The sequence below is a fragment of the Castor canadensis genome, chromosome 12 (genome assembly GCF_047511655.1).
Source record: "Castor canadensis chromosome 12, mCasCan1.hap1v2, whole genome shotgun sequence".
NCBI classification, from domain to species: domain Eukaryota; kingdom Metazoa; phylum Chordata; class Mammalia; order Rodentia; family Castoridae; genus Castor; species Castor canadensis.
The window spans coordinates 113,514,620-113,529,402 of NC_133397.1; the positions used below are offsets into that span (position 1 = coordinate 113,514,620).

General features: G+C 49.8%; 1 protein-coding gene across 1 annotated transcript; it reads right to left on the reverse strand.

The window, feature by feature from the left end:
* Nucleotides 1-411: 411 nt before the first annotated feature.
* On the reverse strand, nucleotides 412-11,098 carry LOC109702561 (chymosin-like). The gene is made up of 9 exons (XM_074051022.1): nucleotides 11,037-11,098; nucleotides 9,112-9,262; nucleotides 8,030-8,147; nucleotides 7,136-7,254; nucleotides 4,498-4,697; nucleotides 3,323-3,436; nucleotides 2,477-2,621; nucleotides 837-935; nucleotides 412-637 (listed from the first exon to the last, which is right to left on the reverse strand). The coding sequence occupies exons 1-9, from the start codon at nucleotides 11,096-11,098 to the stop codon at nucleotides 500-502; spliced, it is 1,146 nt and encodes a 381-aa protein (XP_073907123.1). The 3' UTR covers nucleotides 412-499.
* Nucleotides 11,099-14,783: the final 3,685 nt, after the last annotated feature.

Consider the following 14,783-nt stretch of genomic DNA (forward strand, 5'->3'; position numbering starts at 1 on the left):
GACCCTTGCTGCTTATCCCAGGTGCTTTCTGCTTCTCCCGTCACCAATCTTCTTCAACAACAGTGAGGCCTTTCTCTTCGTGGACTTGGAGCCTTTCTCTCCTTGGACCAAGTATTCTCAACTGAGCCCCACTACAACACTCTTGCCTCTCATTCACAAATACTCTTTTTCCAGAAAGATCTAGAGCACGAGGACAGGTAGGCTACACATACCTGGTCTTCTTTGACCTGAACCTGAAATAGATATTCCCTTCTTGAAAGTCTCCACCCACCAACTGTGTCCTCAGCCCTCTCCAACACATATGGCCCCATTCTGCCCACACACCATATGGCAGGCAGACCCCTACCCCCACATTGGTGCGGGGCTTCAGCCCCATTAAGGAGAAGAAAAATCAGTCTTTGCAGAAAAGCAGTGTTTATTATGAGCCATCTGTCAGAACACCTAATCCATGTGCGTGCATGCATGTATGCGTGCACTTGGGGAAGACATGGTGGTGCAGTCAGATAGTCTTGGCCAACCCAACACGGTTGTTGACCCTATCAAAGACACTGTAATACTCCCGGATAAAAACGTCCCCCAGGATCCACAGCTGGGAATTGCTGTTAGTCTGGAAGCCGCTGGAGCAGAAGCCCTGGTCCTGGAAGAGGCAAGGCTGAGATGAAGATAGATATAATAACAGGTACTTTCTACCCCTCACAATCACCTCCATTATTTTATCTCATCTTTGAAATCACCTTCCCAGGTAAGCACACAAATATCAGATTCATCACCCTCAACAGATGAAGAAATTGAGCGACCATTGGTGGAACCAGGACATCTTATCCTGGGACTCATACCTGCATGGTGTAGGCAGAGGGTGGCAATGGGTACTTTCTGCCATGGATCTCAAAGACAACCGTGGGCATGATGCTCAGCCTCCAGCAGTCGATGTCAAACTACAAGAAGAGTAAGGGGCATCACCTGACTGGAAGAGGCACAATGCTGACAGCACAGAACCCCATCTTCTATACACCGTGAGCCTCGAGGTACAGAGGAGGTCCTGCCTTCTCAGAGGACCACAGGGAAACTCTCGGATGAGGCCCAGTCCCAAGGGATGGTCCTCAAAACAGGCCCACTCAAGGGGACCAGCTGTCAGCAACCCAAGGACAGACCACAGCATGGGACTAAAGGGGCTTGCCTCAGGCCTCCCCCTCCATACCCAGCAAGAGTGCACAAGGATCCTAGGAACACTTGGCTGGTAGAAAGAGAGAGTGGGAGGGGGGAGATGGATAAGGGAGTACAGCAAAGTTATTGAACCAGGAAAGGCACAGCCTCCCAGAGGACCAGAAGTCAGATCGCAACTGCTACACAGAACTTGGGGCTTCCACAGCAAGGATAGCCAAAGGTAAGAGACCATAGTGAAAGCCTTCTGTGAAGAGACCTGGTGAAGCCTCCCAGTCTCTGTTGGGAAGTGGGTTCTCTCACCATCTGGAGCGAGCTTTTTCTCTCACTCCTTTGTTGGAACGAGCTTTTTCTCGCTCATCACTGAACCTATCTGGGTGGCGACAGGAGATGCAGGAAGAACAAAGTATAGACAGATAGACAGAAAGTTGGGGCCAGGTGTGCTGGGTGCTCAAATGGAGACACACAGAAGCCTCATTGCTTCTTTTCTGTCTTATTCTCTACATTTACTCTGCTTCTTTTCTCTATCTTTATTCTTTAAGGCCTCACTCCTTAACAATTCTTTAAAACCTTGCTTCTAAAGTCTTTCCATAAAACCTTGCCTTTAAAATCTTCTTTTCTGTTTTTAAAGTCTCTTAGCCTCGCTCTGTCCCATGTTTTCTCTTAGCTGTTCTTTAGCATAACCTCTCTTAAAGTGTTTGCCCCCAGACTTGCACTGTCCCATGTTCTCTTTAGCTTTTCTCTAGCTTAGATTTTCTAAAGTGTATGTATTAGCACTTTCCCTTCAGCAATTCATTTTCCCTTCAGCAATCCTTTTCCCTACAGCAATCTTTTCACCTTCAGCAATCCTTTTCCCTTCCAAAGCCTCCCACATCAAAAAGCCAAAAGCCCAAAAGCCAAAAAGCAAAAGCCTCAAGCAAAAAGCCCAAAGCAGAAACCCCAAAGCAAACGCCCTCCATCCTCCTTCAGTGAGTCTTTTATATCCGGTGGTAAACAGGGTGGAGCAGTGGTTCTCTGGGAGGGACATAACATTGTAACAGGAGAAACCTGTGTTCCTGCTTTTCTGAACGTAAGCAACTTAGGAAAAGCAGCTGTTCTTTATTTTCCTCTTCTGTGGCCAGGGCTGTGCCAATCTTGGCCTACAAATAAACATCTTAGGAAAAGCAGCTGAGCTGCATCTCACCTTGCTTATGTTCAGTTCTCATAGGCTTCTCATAACCTGTTCTCCACAACAATCTGTTTCATTATTTCTTTCATGTGAAAAGGGACCCCCACTTCAGGGGCCTCAGGAAGTGGGGTGAGGGCCTGGTCTCACCTGGCCGTACTGGCCCTGAATGGCTCCAATGACCTTCTGAATAGTGAGAATATCTTGACTGGGCCCAGCCAGCAGGGAGGTGCCTGTGTCCAGGACAGCCTGGCAGCCGCCATCACAACCCACCACCACACCATTAATGGTGACACTAGGAAGATAAACAGGAGGACCTCAGGTCATATCCTACATGTAGCCCTCCCTCCCTCCTTGGGTCCTTCACAGTCAGGATCCTCAGGCAAGGAAGATAGCCCCTTCCCTTGGACCTCTTCCTGGAGCCCCCAAAACTTCCTGAGTAAGTAGAAAATAGATGAAACTATTTTCTCCCAAGTCAGTAGCTAAAGTAAGAAGAGCCCAACATCTATGAGTCAAAAAAAAAATGCCAATAAAACAACCCATTCTTTAAGGATGAAAGGAGGACTATGCTAGCTGCCTAAAGATCTGGTTTCAAGTTTTTTCTCTCATTACTCACTGCATGTCTTAGATAAGTTGCCTAACCCCTGTGTGCTCCAGCTTCTCACCTAAAAAATCGGTATGTGGTCAAGTCCTGTCCTGACTTTTTCACGTTTGAACGTGAAGTTCAAACTCAAAGTTAGTAAATTCCAAGATGGGGATAATAATGACACTCATGTGTCCCATTATTTTCATGGGAATAAATGAGACAGCCAAATAACCACTAAGCACAGTGCCTAGCAAAAAGGAAGTGCTCCATAAATGCAGCCTCTTCACTGTCACTCCCAAGTGCTACCAGCTACAGTCCTTCTTAGCCCTGTGACCTGTCACCCAGGACCCCATATCCCACAGGTGGAGTCAACTTCTGGCTGGGGCCCACACAGGGCTCTGCTCACCCACCTGTCCATAGTAAACTGCCAGTATTGCTGCTTGGTCACAGGTACCCAGTGCAGAGAGCCTGTGTAGTAGGACTGGTCGATGGCCCCCAGTGTAAGCATGCTCCCCTGCTCATTCCTAGAACCAAGCAAGACATGTTGTAGCACCAGGAGCCCCTGCTGGTGAGGAGTGGCCCAGTCCCACCCTGGAGCAGATGCAATGGAGACCCCGTTGCTTTTCTCCAGCCCCCAGCCCCACAGGCTAGGAAGCTGTCCTGCCTCCCTCATGCTCCTCCACATTGGGCTTCCTGCTTATGTCAGTGACAGCCTCTTGAAACTCTGAGCCCACAGCACTGGGCTCAGCATTACCTGCAAGGGGAGATGCTGGCCCACCACACAGGTCAAGAAAGTGCCATGCTCTGCATAAGGTATCCCCAGCTGTCTCCTTGTGCCTCCACCCCCGCAACCTGCCACCCCTGGCTTTCTGCCCCTGGAAGAAGAAGATGTCTTCAACAAGATCCCAACTTTGTATTACAACTGTCACCCAGGGCCACATCCCCTGTGTTCCCTCTAGTGTACTGTCTCACGCACACTGGGAACACTGGCACATTGTGTCTAACCTGCTCTCTACATTGCAACTTTTACCTCCTAGAACTCAAGTTGCCTCCCAGTTCTGGATTCTTTACCTGTCCCTCTGTTCCTCACCTGGATCACTCGCACTCATCCTTAGTGAAGTGTGCCCTGCCCCCGCCCCCAGCAGTTTGGACATGCCAGGTATCAGGTTGCTGATACATCCAACTCTCCCCCCCAGTGCCTTCTCACAGGTGCTTGATAACAACGTGCCATAATTGTGTGCTGGCTGTTTCCCCTGCTAAAATGTAACTCCCAGCTTGTCTTGCTTGCATGTCCTGGATCAGCCTCTGCATGTAGAAGGTTCCCGTAAATGTGCATGGAGTAGATGATGAGTGCATGCACAAATGAAATACACCAATCTACCCCTTGCCTGGGTTCCCCTGGCCTCTACTGCCAGCTCTTTCTCCTGGAGGAAAGGGTCTCCTCGTTCTCCTCCACCTGCCACTTCCTGAGCTGAGGGTCATCATGGGGAACAGGAAGGTAGAAGAGGGAGCACTGACCACAGGTCTCAGTCCACCATCTTTATCAGGCCATCCAAGTTAGGCCCTGGCTGGGCACAGCTCCTACCTGCTCATGTAAATGGAGAACAAGTCTTGGGCTACCAGGTGCCTCTTCATCATGTTGTCAAACACAGGCACTGAGTACTCGGAAGCAAGGAAGGGGTAGGCCAGGCCCAAGATCCCATCGAACTGGGAGTAGGTGAAGATGTCATCAGGTTCCTGGGTGCTCATCCCCACAGTCTGGTAGGGGTCCACAATGTCAGAGACCTGCAAGAAAGTCATAATGGACCCCTGCAGTCGAAGACAGAAAAGGCTCGGGGATGGGAACAACCAGGCCCAGATCACAAGACGGGTGTCAGAGTTTCAGTCTCATTACAATGCAGTTATTTGAGCTTAAGACTAAAAAGAGTCAGGCATGTTGGCATGTTGGCACACACAGGTAACCCCAGCTACTCAGGAGGTAGCAATCAGGAGGATAGAGGTTCAAGGGGGCAAAAAGTTTTCAAGACCCCATCTCAACCAATAAGCCAGGCATGATGGCAGATACTTGTAGTCCCAGCTGTGCAGAAGGCATAGGTAGGAGGATTAAGGTCCAGGCAGGCCCCATGCCAAAAAAGCAAGACCCTAATGGAAAAATAGCTAAGCAAAAAAGGGTGGGGGTGTAGTTCAAGTGGTAGAGTCCCTACCAATCTAGATTGAGGCCTTGCATTCAAACCCCAGGATGAAAATGACCCAAGCCTTGTATGCACATATGAATAATAAACCAATAAAAAAAAAAACCCCAGGATAATCAAAAAAAAAAAATATATATATATATAAAACAAAACCCCCACCTCCCTCCATACTCTGTGCTGTGATTTGGAAGAACTGGTCAGATGAGACAGGAGAGGGAGGAAGAGAAGACCCAGTGTGACACAGGTGTTCACATTGGGGATAAGCCCAAAGAAGGCATAGGGGAGAGATGCTGCAAGACCCTCTGAAGGCCCGCAGCCTCACGGGAGCGGTGCCTGGGGTGTTTATCTCCCCGGGAACGGCTGTGGAGGCAGTGCTGCGTACAGATGGAACACGCACGTGTCTTGCATCTACAAGACCCACCGTGACCTTGAACAAGTTCCCTCTAGGCCTCAATCCCCTCATCTGATAAATGAAATAAAAATGCTTGCACCTGAAGGCAGTGCTGGGCGTAATAACGTTGATGCTAAACATTGCTAAGCATTTATCAAGTAGTCGCTTATTGATTTATTGTCACTATGCTATGGAAGCTCTAACTCTAAAATGTCTTCTTAATCTACCGATCTTCCTGCAGGGCAGATGCGGAGGGAAAGGGAGGGGGCGGGGGGAAAGGGGGAGAAATGACCCAAACGTTGTATGCACATATGAATAAAATAAATTAAAAAAAAAAAACAACCAGCCTACTCTGAGCCACTACGGTGGTTGGCCTGGACCACCATAATGACCTGTACCAGGCTTCCTGCCGATACTCTGTCCCCACCGTCTGCCCTCCAGGCAGGCAGCCAAAGCAATCTCTAAAAACAGAAGTCAAGTCATGCCACCCCTTGTTACAACTGTCTGGCATATCCCGACAGAGTTCAGAATAAAACCCTTGTCCTGACATCCCTCACACTCTGGTCCTGCTTCTGACTCCTCTTTTCACTGCTCTGGCCCCTCAGTTCATGCTGCCCACCACGGTCTTCCTGTTCCTCAGAGACCCCAACTTCTTCCTGTCTGAGGCTCTTTGCACTTGCCGTTTCCTCTGCCTGCAGCACTGTCCCAGATCTTCTCAGAATTGCATCCTTTGGGTTCTGGCCTGCAACCGGCTACCATGCTGACCCCAACTCTGCCCCTGACAGCCAAGCGCTCTCTATCACACGTTCCAGTTCCATGTTTGCCATGCCTTTCAGCACTATTTAAAGCCTTCTGACTGAAGTGTCTCTTGTCTCCCCCATTGGATAGTAGGCATGATGTGGCAGGTCCTCTGTCCTCTTGTTGGCAACTGTATTCTTCGTTCTAGAGCAAGGCTCAGCCAGCATTGGCGGAATCAGTAAGTGAATGACTAAGTGCAATGATCAATTCTTTCTTCCTTTGTGTTAACAAACAGCCAGCTACTGAGAGTCTGCTTAGGCCCCAAGGATGTCACGATGACAAAAGAAAGTGCCTTCCCCAGGGAATATTATATCCAGTAGAAAGGACCAACAATACATTTTCAAAAGAAATAAAAGTATAGAACAGGTCAGATAGCAATAAACCCTCTGAAGAGCAAAAATCACTGCCATGGCCAGTGTGTTACTTTATACAGTGGTAGACAGGTCTCATTGATAACGTGACATTGAGCGGAGAGGGAAGGCAGCAGACGCTGGAGACACAGTTGGCCCGGTCATAGCCGGGGTGTACGTGGGGTGGAGCGAAGTGTGGTATAAGCTTAGAAATCTGGACAAGGATAGGGAGATGAACACCTGGATCCAGGGAGGCGCTGTGAAGGCTGCCAAGGGAAGGAGCAGAGGTAGGAAGGCAACACGCCACAGCCAGCTGCCACCTGAAATCCTCCTCAGAATCCTCACCATTGAGCCACCAGGTGGGCAGCACCCAAAGGGCTCCTTAGTTAGCACCCACCAGAGATGCGGCCCACCTGAACCAGGGAGTCAGGATAGGGAAGTGGTTATTGAGAAAGGCAGGGTGGACTCCAGCCAACCCACCGCCCCACTTACGGTGACAGTGTCTTCACCCAGAAAGCCATGCACACTGCCTGTGCCGTATTGGATGAACAGGGGCTTGCTCAGGTTCTGGAAGGTGGAGGACTTGGAGGGATTGAAACGGTGGTGATTTTCTGGAACACAGACCCAGGGTTAGCGGGGTCCTTAGCATCTTCTAGCCACTCAACAGTGTCAGCTAGAGCTCGTATGAATATGGTATAAACACTGACCATTCTCTCTATAGAAAATAAGCAGCCTGTTCTCTCCACAGCTTCAGTCTCGCAGTTCAGTCAAGAGAATATTCTTTGCTGCTCTACCCACCTGTCTGGCCCCAGGGCTGCCTGCTAGCTCCCAAACCAAACAGAGAAGAAAAGCCAGCTCTGAGTTTCCCAAGGACATCTTACTTGTACCCGTGAATAATCTCAGCCAAACCACTTTTCCCTTCCAAACCGTGGCTTCCTCATTTGTGAAATGGGACAAAAGGAGCCACCCCCTCCTGGGGGCTGTTGGAGAGACAAATGACTAACTCGTAAAACGTCCTCTCGTCATTGGTAATAGAGCTTCTCGCTGTTCTCCAAAGCCTCTCTGGTGTGTTATAGTCCCATGTTACAGAAAGGAAAATGGAGGAGCTAGCAAGTTAAGTAGCTTGCCTTGGCTCCCAGTAAAGACAAACAAAACAAAACAAAACAAAACAAATTAGACTCCCTAATTTCCACCCGGTGTTATATATCAGACCCATGATTTTCAACCCTTCCCAGTCTATGGCCAGTTGGGAGGGTTGAGTGAGGAGATGGAGGATAACTGGGAGACTAAAACAAACTCTCCTGCCACCCCACATTTGGCACCAGCACCCTGGTCACTGGGTGGGCCTAAGCACAAGGGGGTGGGCAGGACAGGGAGGTCACTCACGGCAGGCTTCACTGCTGCAGTAGACAGAGGGCACCCAGAGGTCTGCCGAGCCCGTGTCGAACACCACAGTGAACTCTTGGGGAGGGGTCCCGATGTAGATGGTCCCAAAGTATTCGTTCTGAGGACAGATAGCTCTGGGTCAGAGGCAAGACACAATGGGGGACAGGAAGGCTGATGCTGGGCACCTAATGGGTTCAGTTTTATAGGCCCAGTGTTTTCTGCTCAGAGATCTAGCAGGCCAAGGAGCAGGAATTGGAAGGAGGTGCTCTGCTGCACCACACAGGGCTCTTCATCTCCAGCCACCACCTGGGATCACAACCCCAGGCACACATGGCCCAGTCCTCCTATAAGTCCTCCCATAAGCCCATCAGCTCAGAAGCAGACTTTGGACCAAAACTTAAGTCCTGCCTGGGAGAGAGACTGAGTCACCCTGCCACGGCAGAAAGGAGCTGGTCAGAGATGGGGCATCAGCTGAGGGCAGGACCCCCAGTACCCACTCAAGCTATTCTGTCCCACCTTCCCCCTGCAGCTCTCCCCTTGTTTTAGAGCCGAGGTTGGAGGGAGGAAAGCCAAGATGACCAGATACAGAAATGAGAGCACAGAAGGAATAATGGGCTACTTTTTTAACCGCCAAGAATGACAGATAAGGGAGAAACAAACTCCAGAAAGGAAGAGAGAACAAAGCCCTTCTTCCTGCCTGGGGCCTGGGGCCTGGGTGGAAGAAGAAGATGGCGTCCACAATTCTGGCAGCTAAAGAATGGGCACCAGCTGTCCTCAATCTTGCTGAACCCACACTAAGACATGGCTTCCCTGGTCTGGGAAGGAAGACATGGGGCAAATTATGTTCCTGGAGGGATGTTGGGTGACAAAGATCATCTGAGTCCAGACCCTTCCAATGGGGACCTTGGAGCCCTGAAGGTTGGTGCGTTACCTTTGCTGGGTCCCCTGGCACACTGTGGGGCTACTGAGGGCAAGAAGACAGCTCCACAGCCCACAGGCTCCAGGATTCCTGAAAGCAGGAAAGCCTTGGGGGCCAAGGGATTTGAGAATTCCTTCCAGGGAATGCCAGCAGAGCCACTCACATCTAGGTAGTTGGTCAGTCGCTCGCTGGCCACCTTCCCGGAGTCAGAGTACTTCTCACTGAATGTATATTGGTATCTCCTCAGAAAGCTGTCTAGCAGTCCCCGTTCCCTCAGGGCGCTCCTCAGTGACTTCCCTTTGTGCAGAGGGACCCTGAAGAAATGGAGAAAATTCATGATAAGGCGACTTCAGGCTCCATAAACTACCCCCAACACTACTGCTCCTAGGCCATCGTCCTGGTTGACAGCCCTTTGGCAAGGCCAATGACCTTCAATTTGATTTTTTATCATACCCCAAAGTAAGAAATATCTTACATCACCAAGTCCCCTGAGTTTCCACTCCCTTCTCTATGAAAAGGGTTAGCTCCTTCTTTTCCGGTCATTCTCCAGCCTTGACTTTGACTGACCTTTTGACTTTACCTCTCTGGTTCTTAGTTTTCTCTTCTTTAGATTGAAGTAGCTTAGTGAGTTCCACAGTCCCTTCTACCACTAAGAATCATGTCCTGTTTTAAAGGACAACTTGAGACTACAGATGTGAAAATGCTTTGAGAGCAATAAAATGGCAATGGTTTTAAGACACACAAAGAGAATGGCTTTTGTCATGCTTCACATCCTATATATAAGACCCTCAAGGTGAGGCATGGCCTCTCCTCTGGGGCCCTTCATCCCCAGCTCTCACAAGTGACTGTAACTGGGACCTGACTTAGAAATGAAAGATTCACGAGATGTTTCTCAGTTTTGGTCTTTGATGACAGAAAAGGACTTCAGCACAAAAGGATGGAGTCTGGTCTGAGCTCCTGAGACCAGCCCCACACCTACCCTTTCCTACATCCCCATGTCCAGGCCCCCAAAATGTTTTCTGCTTGACTCCAGCTCTGGTTCATGATTGACCTAGGATCTAATTGCTAAATACCTCACAAGTAAGAGCTAATTGCCAATAAAGAGCTAAGCCCACTAAACTTACCTATCCTAGTACGAGGCCTCAGGGAGCCTCTTCTCTAAGAGAGAAGCCAGAAATATCCAGAAGGCAGCCCACCGCCTCATCCCAACCCCAGCTTTGCCTCCTGCCTCTGGGCTGCGGCTTCCAGCACACCTGGGACCTGAGGAGACTTCATTTTCAGGATCACCACAAAGTATCCCGACTGGTCAAAGGCAACCTGAAGGATCCTGCATACTTCCTGGGGATGCAGGCTTCCTGTGCTCCAGCCTGAACAGGACTCTCACCAGAGCATCTAGATGAAGTGTGATGTCATAGCAAGAGTGCAAGTCCACCTAAGCCAAGCCCTGGCTCCTCCATTACCAGCTACATGTCACTGGACAGCTCGAGGACTCTCCCTAACAACAGTTGTCACATCTGTAAAATGCAAGTCATAATCTCTACCTAATCCATGAGCCCTGGTGACAGCATAGGAGAAACCCTAGCTAACCTGACTTTTAGCAAACAGCCCAATAAATGTCAGCTATGATTTTGGGAGGAGAACCTGGGAAAGTCACCTCAAAGGACCTCTTATAAAGACAGCTATGTCTTATTTAATGAATGCATGTATAGCTCTTATGGCATGGCATGGCATGGCAGGCACTAGTTGAAGCAAATACGAACTCATACAATCTCATAACCCTATGAGATAGACGCTACCATTTTCTTAATTTTCCAACAGATGAGGAAACTGAAGTACAGAGAGTCTAGGCATGGAGCTAGGAACAAAATAACGCCAAAAGCCATGCATCCCCTCCCCTGGATTCCCCTCTGATTCCTGTCCTAAGGGCCACACACAGAGGAAAAGTTCTCAAGGAGCAAGGGCAAGACGGACAAGGAGCGATTACCCTGAAACCAGCAGCATTCCCTCCCAGGACTCCCCAGGGGAACCGAGGGCTGAAAGACCAGGACTAAGACTTCCCAGCGATGCCTCCCAGGGTCTGGCATTCACCTGGTGACCTCATGGCTTTGGGACAAAGCAAAGACTGCAAGGAGCACCACGAGGCACCTCATCCTGGACAGCAGGCGGCTACGGCTCCAGTCAGTGCCCATCCTCTCAGCCTTTATAGAGGAGCAGGGCTCCCCCTGGCTGGACTTCAGAGACAGCCCCCGACTTCAGGCCACTCCACAAATATAGTGAGATAGCAGCCAGACTAGCTAAGACCCACACTGATAAGAGCCACAAAGTCCACCATTCTGGGGACTTCAAAGTTGAAGAATACAAGTCTGGGAAATGTCAACACAGGCCCCTCTGAGTTGATTTTCCCCTACACTAGACTTCTGAGCTGGCACCAGTGGAGCCGCTGCCAGGAACCTATTTCATGTTCCGCCTTCTCGCTATAAGGGGTCTGTTCCCAGCAGGCCCCACGCCTCCCCTACCTGCCCTCCCTCTCTGGGCCTGACTTCACAGAAAGCTGGCGGCCTACCCTGTCCAGGAATCTCCTCCATCAGGCCTCCTAGCCCAGTTTTCCAGGGGGACTCAGTCCAGTCCCAAAGTGAGACTGAGGCAGTGAGTACTTATTCAATTTGTCATCCCAGTGAGTGGAGCTCAGGTTTTAGAGCACAGAGTAAGCCATGCTCCAAGTTTCCACCGAACAACGTCTAAGAGAGAAGGAAGCTCAGAGGTCCATGGGACCACTAAGGACTCCAGCCTTTGGTTCCATGTTAGAGGGTGTTGAGAAGGTGACAGGGAAATGCCAAATCACAGTAGCAATAAAAACAGCAGGGAGGACTGAACTCAGGGAGCAGATGTATGCCCACACAAAGGGGAAGGAGAGAAATATGGCAGGGATGGTGGGGTTCAGGAGCAAGCCAGGCCAAGATTCTGAATGGAAGTCCCACATGAGGCACAGGCAGAGCATACATACAGAGGGCTGTCGAGGGACCCTCTCTCAGTCCAGACCAGATATCATCTCAGGCCAGGAGCCCAAGGTAAACCAAAGAAACCAAGGGGAGCCATGAATTTGGTGGAAACAATCATGTCCCAGAAATAAGGGGTTCTAAACCTGAAAATCAGGACAGAATAAGGTCGATAGAACCAGAGGGCAAGAATTTCGGGACCGTGAGTGTGCAGAACATGGTAACAGCTGCCCACCACTGGCAGGACAGATATCTACATGGAGGGGGAGGCCTAGAAGAGGAGAGAAGAGGGAGGTGGGGACAGTCGGAGGGCAAGTATGGTAGATCCAGACCCACCAGCACCTCTGAGAGGAGCAGGCTCCCTAGTTTCATGCAGTTGGTTTGTGAAGGACTCAGGAGGGCACCCCAGGAAGCCAGGCAAAGGAGACCTGAGTGTTTGAACAAAAGTTAGGACAACAGCCATACGCGACTCCTACCATGGCAATGTCCCCCTCCATCCATGTCCCTTCACACAAAGCCAATGTCCATGTTCCCAGAAGGCCAGAATACTGCTGCTCCTCATGGCCCCTGGAAGTGACCACGAACACGTGTAGCTATCTTTGTGGCACCCCCGCCCCAAAAACCAGAAAAGAAGAGGACAAAATGGACACCTGTGTCCTGCCAGGCCTGAGCTTTTAAGTGCCCCCATACCAACAGACAGTACCAACAGACAGCCCTGCATCTGGGCCATGTCTCCTCCCACACACCAGCACAGGGCACAGTGCATAGTAGGTCCTCAAGGAATGTTTAATTAAGCAGATGAATGAAGGGATGACCTTGCCAGTGCCCTTGAGAAGTAGCAGAGAAGCAGCAAGCTCGTCTAGCTAATGTCCAAAAATGGCGAGACATAGGCTCAGAAACATTAAAGGTCTTGACTGTAACAAAGGCACAACCTGACACAGTCCCAAGAGTCCCGGCCCAATGTACAGCACACTCTACCACAGGGCCAGCCCACTGCTAGCTCATTCCTCCCGACCTCTGGGACACCCTCAAGACAGTCACAGCACACACAGTGGGGACATCTGCAACACTCTAGGACTAGGACCAGTGGAAGTCAATGCCTTCAAGGACCTGGTTGGACTCAGAGGCAACTTCCAGGCAATGACTTTGAGCATCACATGTAGCCATTTCTCCCACTAGAAGGTGACCTTCAAAGCCAAGAATCAAAGATCCTATAGTGCTCGTTGCTCTGTGTTTGTTCCACAGTTGGCATCATTCCAAGCACCCTGGAACTCTGCCCCAGAGAGCCCGGAGCTGAGAGAGGTTATCACAGGGGCAACCCAAGAACTGCAAAAAGCTTTTTAAAAAGGCCTGATAAGATTTTATCACTGTTCACCTGGCACTGGTTGGGCCAACTCCCTCTAGTCTAGACTGCTTGTGCCCAGGGACTGACCCACAAAAGTGGCTCAGGGCCCAAACACATCCCCCAACTTGGCATAAGCTTGTGGTCTCCATTCAGGTATGAGCACCAATAGAGCCAACTCAAATGACTTTCTTGATCATTTGTGTGCTTGCACTGGACACACACAGACAGAGCTGCTGTCATCTCTGCCTCTGAGGAGCCCACAGTCAAGTGGGGACAAGTTAGGTCTACTAGACAAAAGGAAATGCAAAGCAAGTCATGTTCCCCCTGCTGCCAGGGCCCAGGTGTCACGAGGAGCTTGACTTTTGGGAAATGTATTTGTGGCCATCCTGGGTCTGCTACACAGTGGGTGACATTAAACAAGTTTGCTTACTTTTCTCTATGCCTCGGTTCCCTCTTCCCTAGGGTAGAGACAAGAACTACTGAGATGGTGTAGTCATGTGACCCTGAATTTGCCTCCTTTCTTCATCTGTAAAATGTAGGACTTAGAAGCACTGGTCTGAATCTCAGGATCAAAGCAACAGTTCTTGTCTTGTTCCAGACAACTGAATCTCTCCAGTGTGTCCCCCCCTTCCAAGTAGGGGACGAGTTCATCCTAGTCATTTTTCTGCAGCTTCCCCAAAGATGTCCAGGTGACTGTCTGGCATGCCAAATCACATGCCATGTTTCTTGTCCCTGCCCTACCCACTGTTGCCTCCATGCTTTTTTTCTAATCTTCTGGAAGCTTCCTTGGTCAGACTCCCCTGAACAGTCCACAGTGGCCACTTCTCTCTGGTCGTACCACCTCCCTGGGCCACCACCAGGCAGCAGGGCCCAGGTCCCTGTTACTCAGGACCTTTACCTTTCTTCACTGCTTCATCCTTTTCCATCCCCCAACCCCCCAAAGGATGCTGAAGTCTGTTTCAGGCAGCAAGGCCCTTTGAGCCAGGCAGGTCCCTCCTGCTTTGTGCCCTAAGGCAGAAAAAGACAGAGCTGGCTTTTCCTTTAATGAAGAAAAGAGAAAGGAGAACAATGAAAGGACTTTTTTAAAAGCACAAATTGTTGCCTTAAAATATTATGGAGCCACACTAAAACTCTATTATAAAACGCTTATGCTTAACTAATGTCAGATACCATTTGTTTATGCTCTCTTTATTTTGTTTATTTATTTATTTTGGGGGCTGTACTGAGGTTTGAACTCAGGGCCTATACCTTGAGCCACTCCACCAACACTTTTTTGTGATGGTTTTTTTCAAGATAAAGTCTCGTGAACTATTTGCCCAGGCTGGCTTCCAACCACGATCCTCCTGATCTTTGCCTCCCAAGTAGCTAGGATTACAGGCATGAGCCACCAGTGCCCAGTTTGTTTACTCTCTTGAAATAAATAGCTCCATTTGGGGAGGTTAGAAGGTCTCCCAGCCTTCTGCACCTTTATTTGTTCAACATTAAGCAAGCTGA

Excerpts from the sequence above, each read along its gene's own strand:
- LOC109702561 (XM_074051022.1), bottom strand. The coding sequence starts at position 11,098 with ATGAGGTGCCTCGTGGTGCTCCTTGCAGTCTTTGCTTTGTCCCAAAGC. Across the intron at positions 4,698-7,135 it reads TGGGTGAAGACACTGTCACC|GTCTCTGACATTGTGGACCC; the intron begins GTAAGTGGGGCG and ends ACTTTCTTGCAG. Across the intron at positions 638-836 it reads CCTCTGCCTACACCATGCAG|GACCAGGGCTTCTGCTCCAG; the intron begins GTATGAGTCCCA and ends TGCCTCTTCCAG.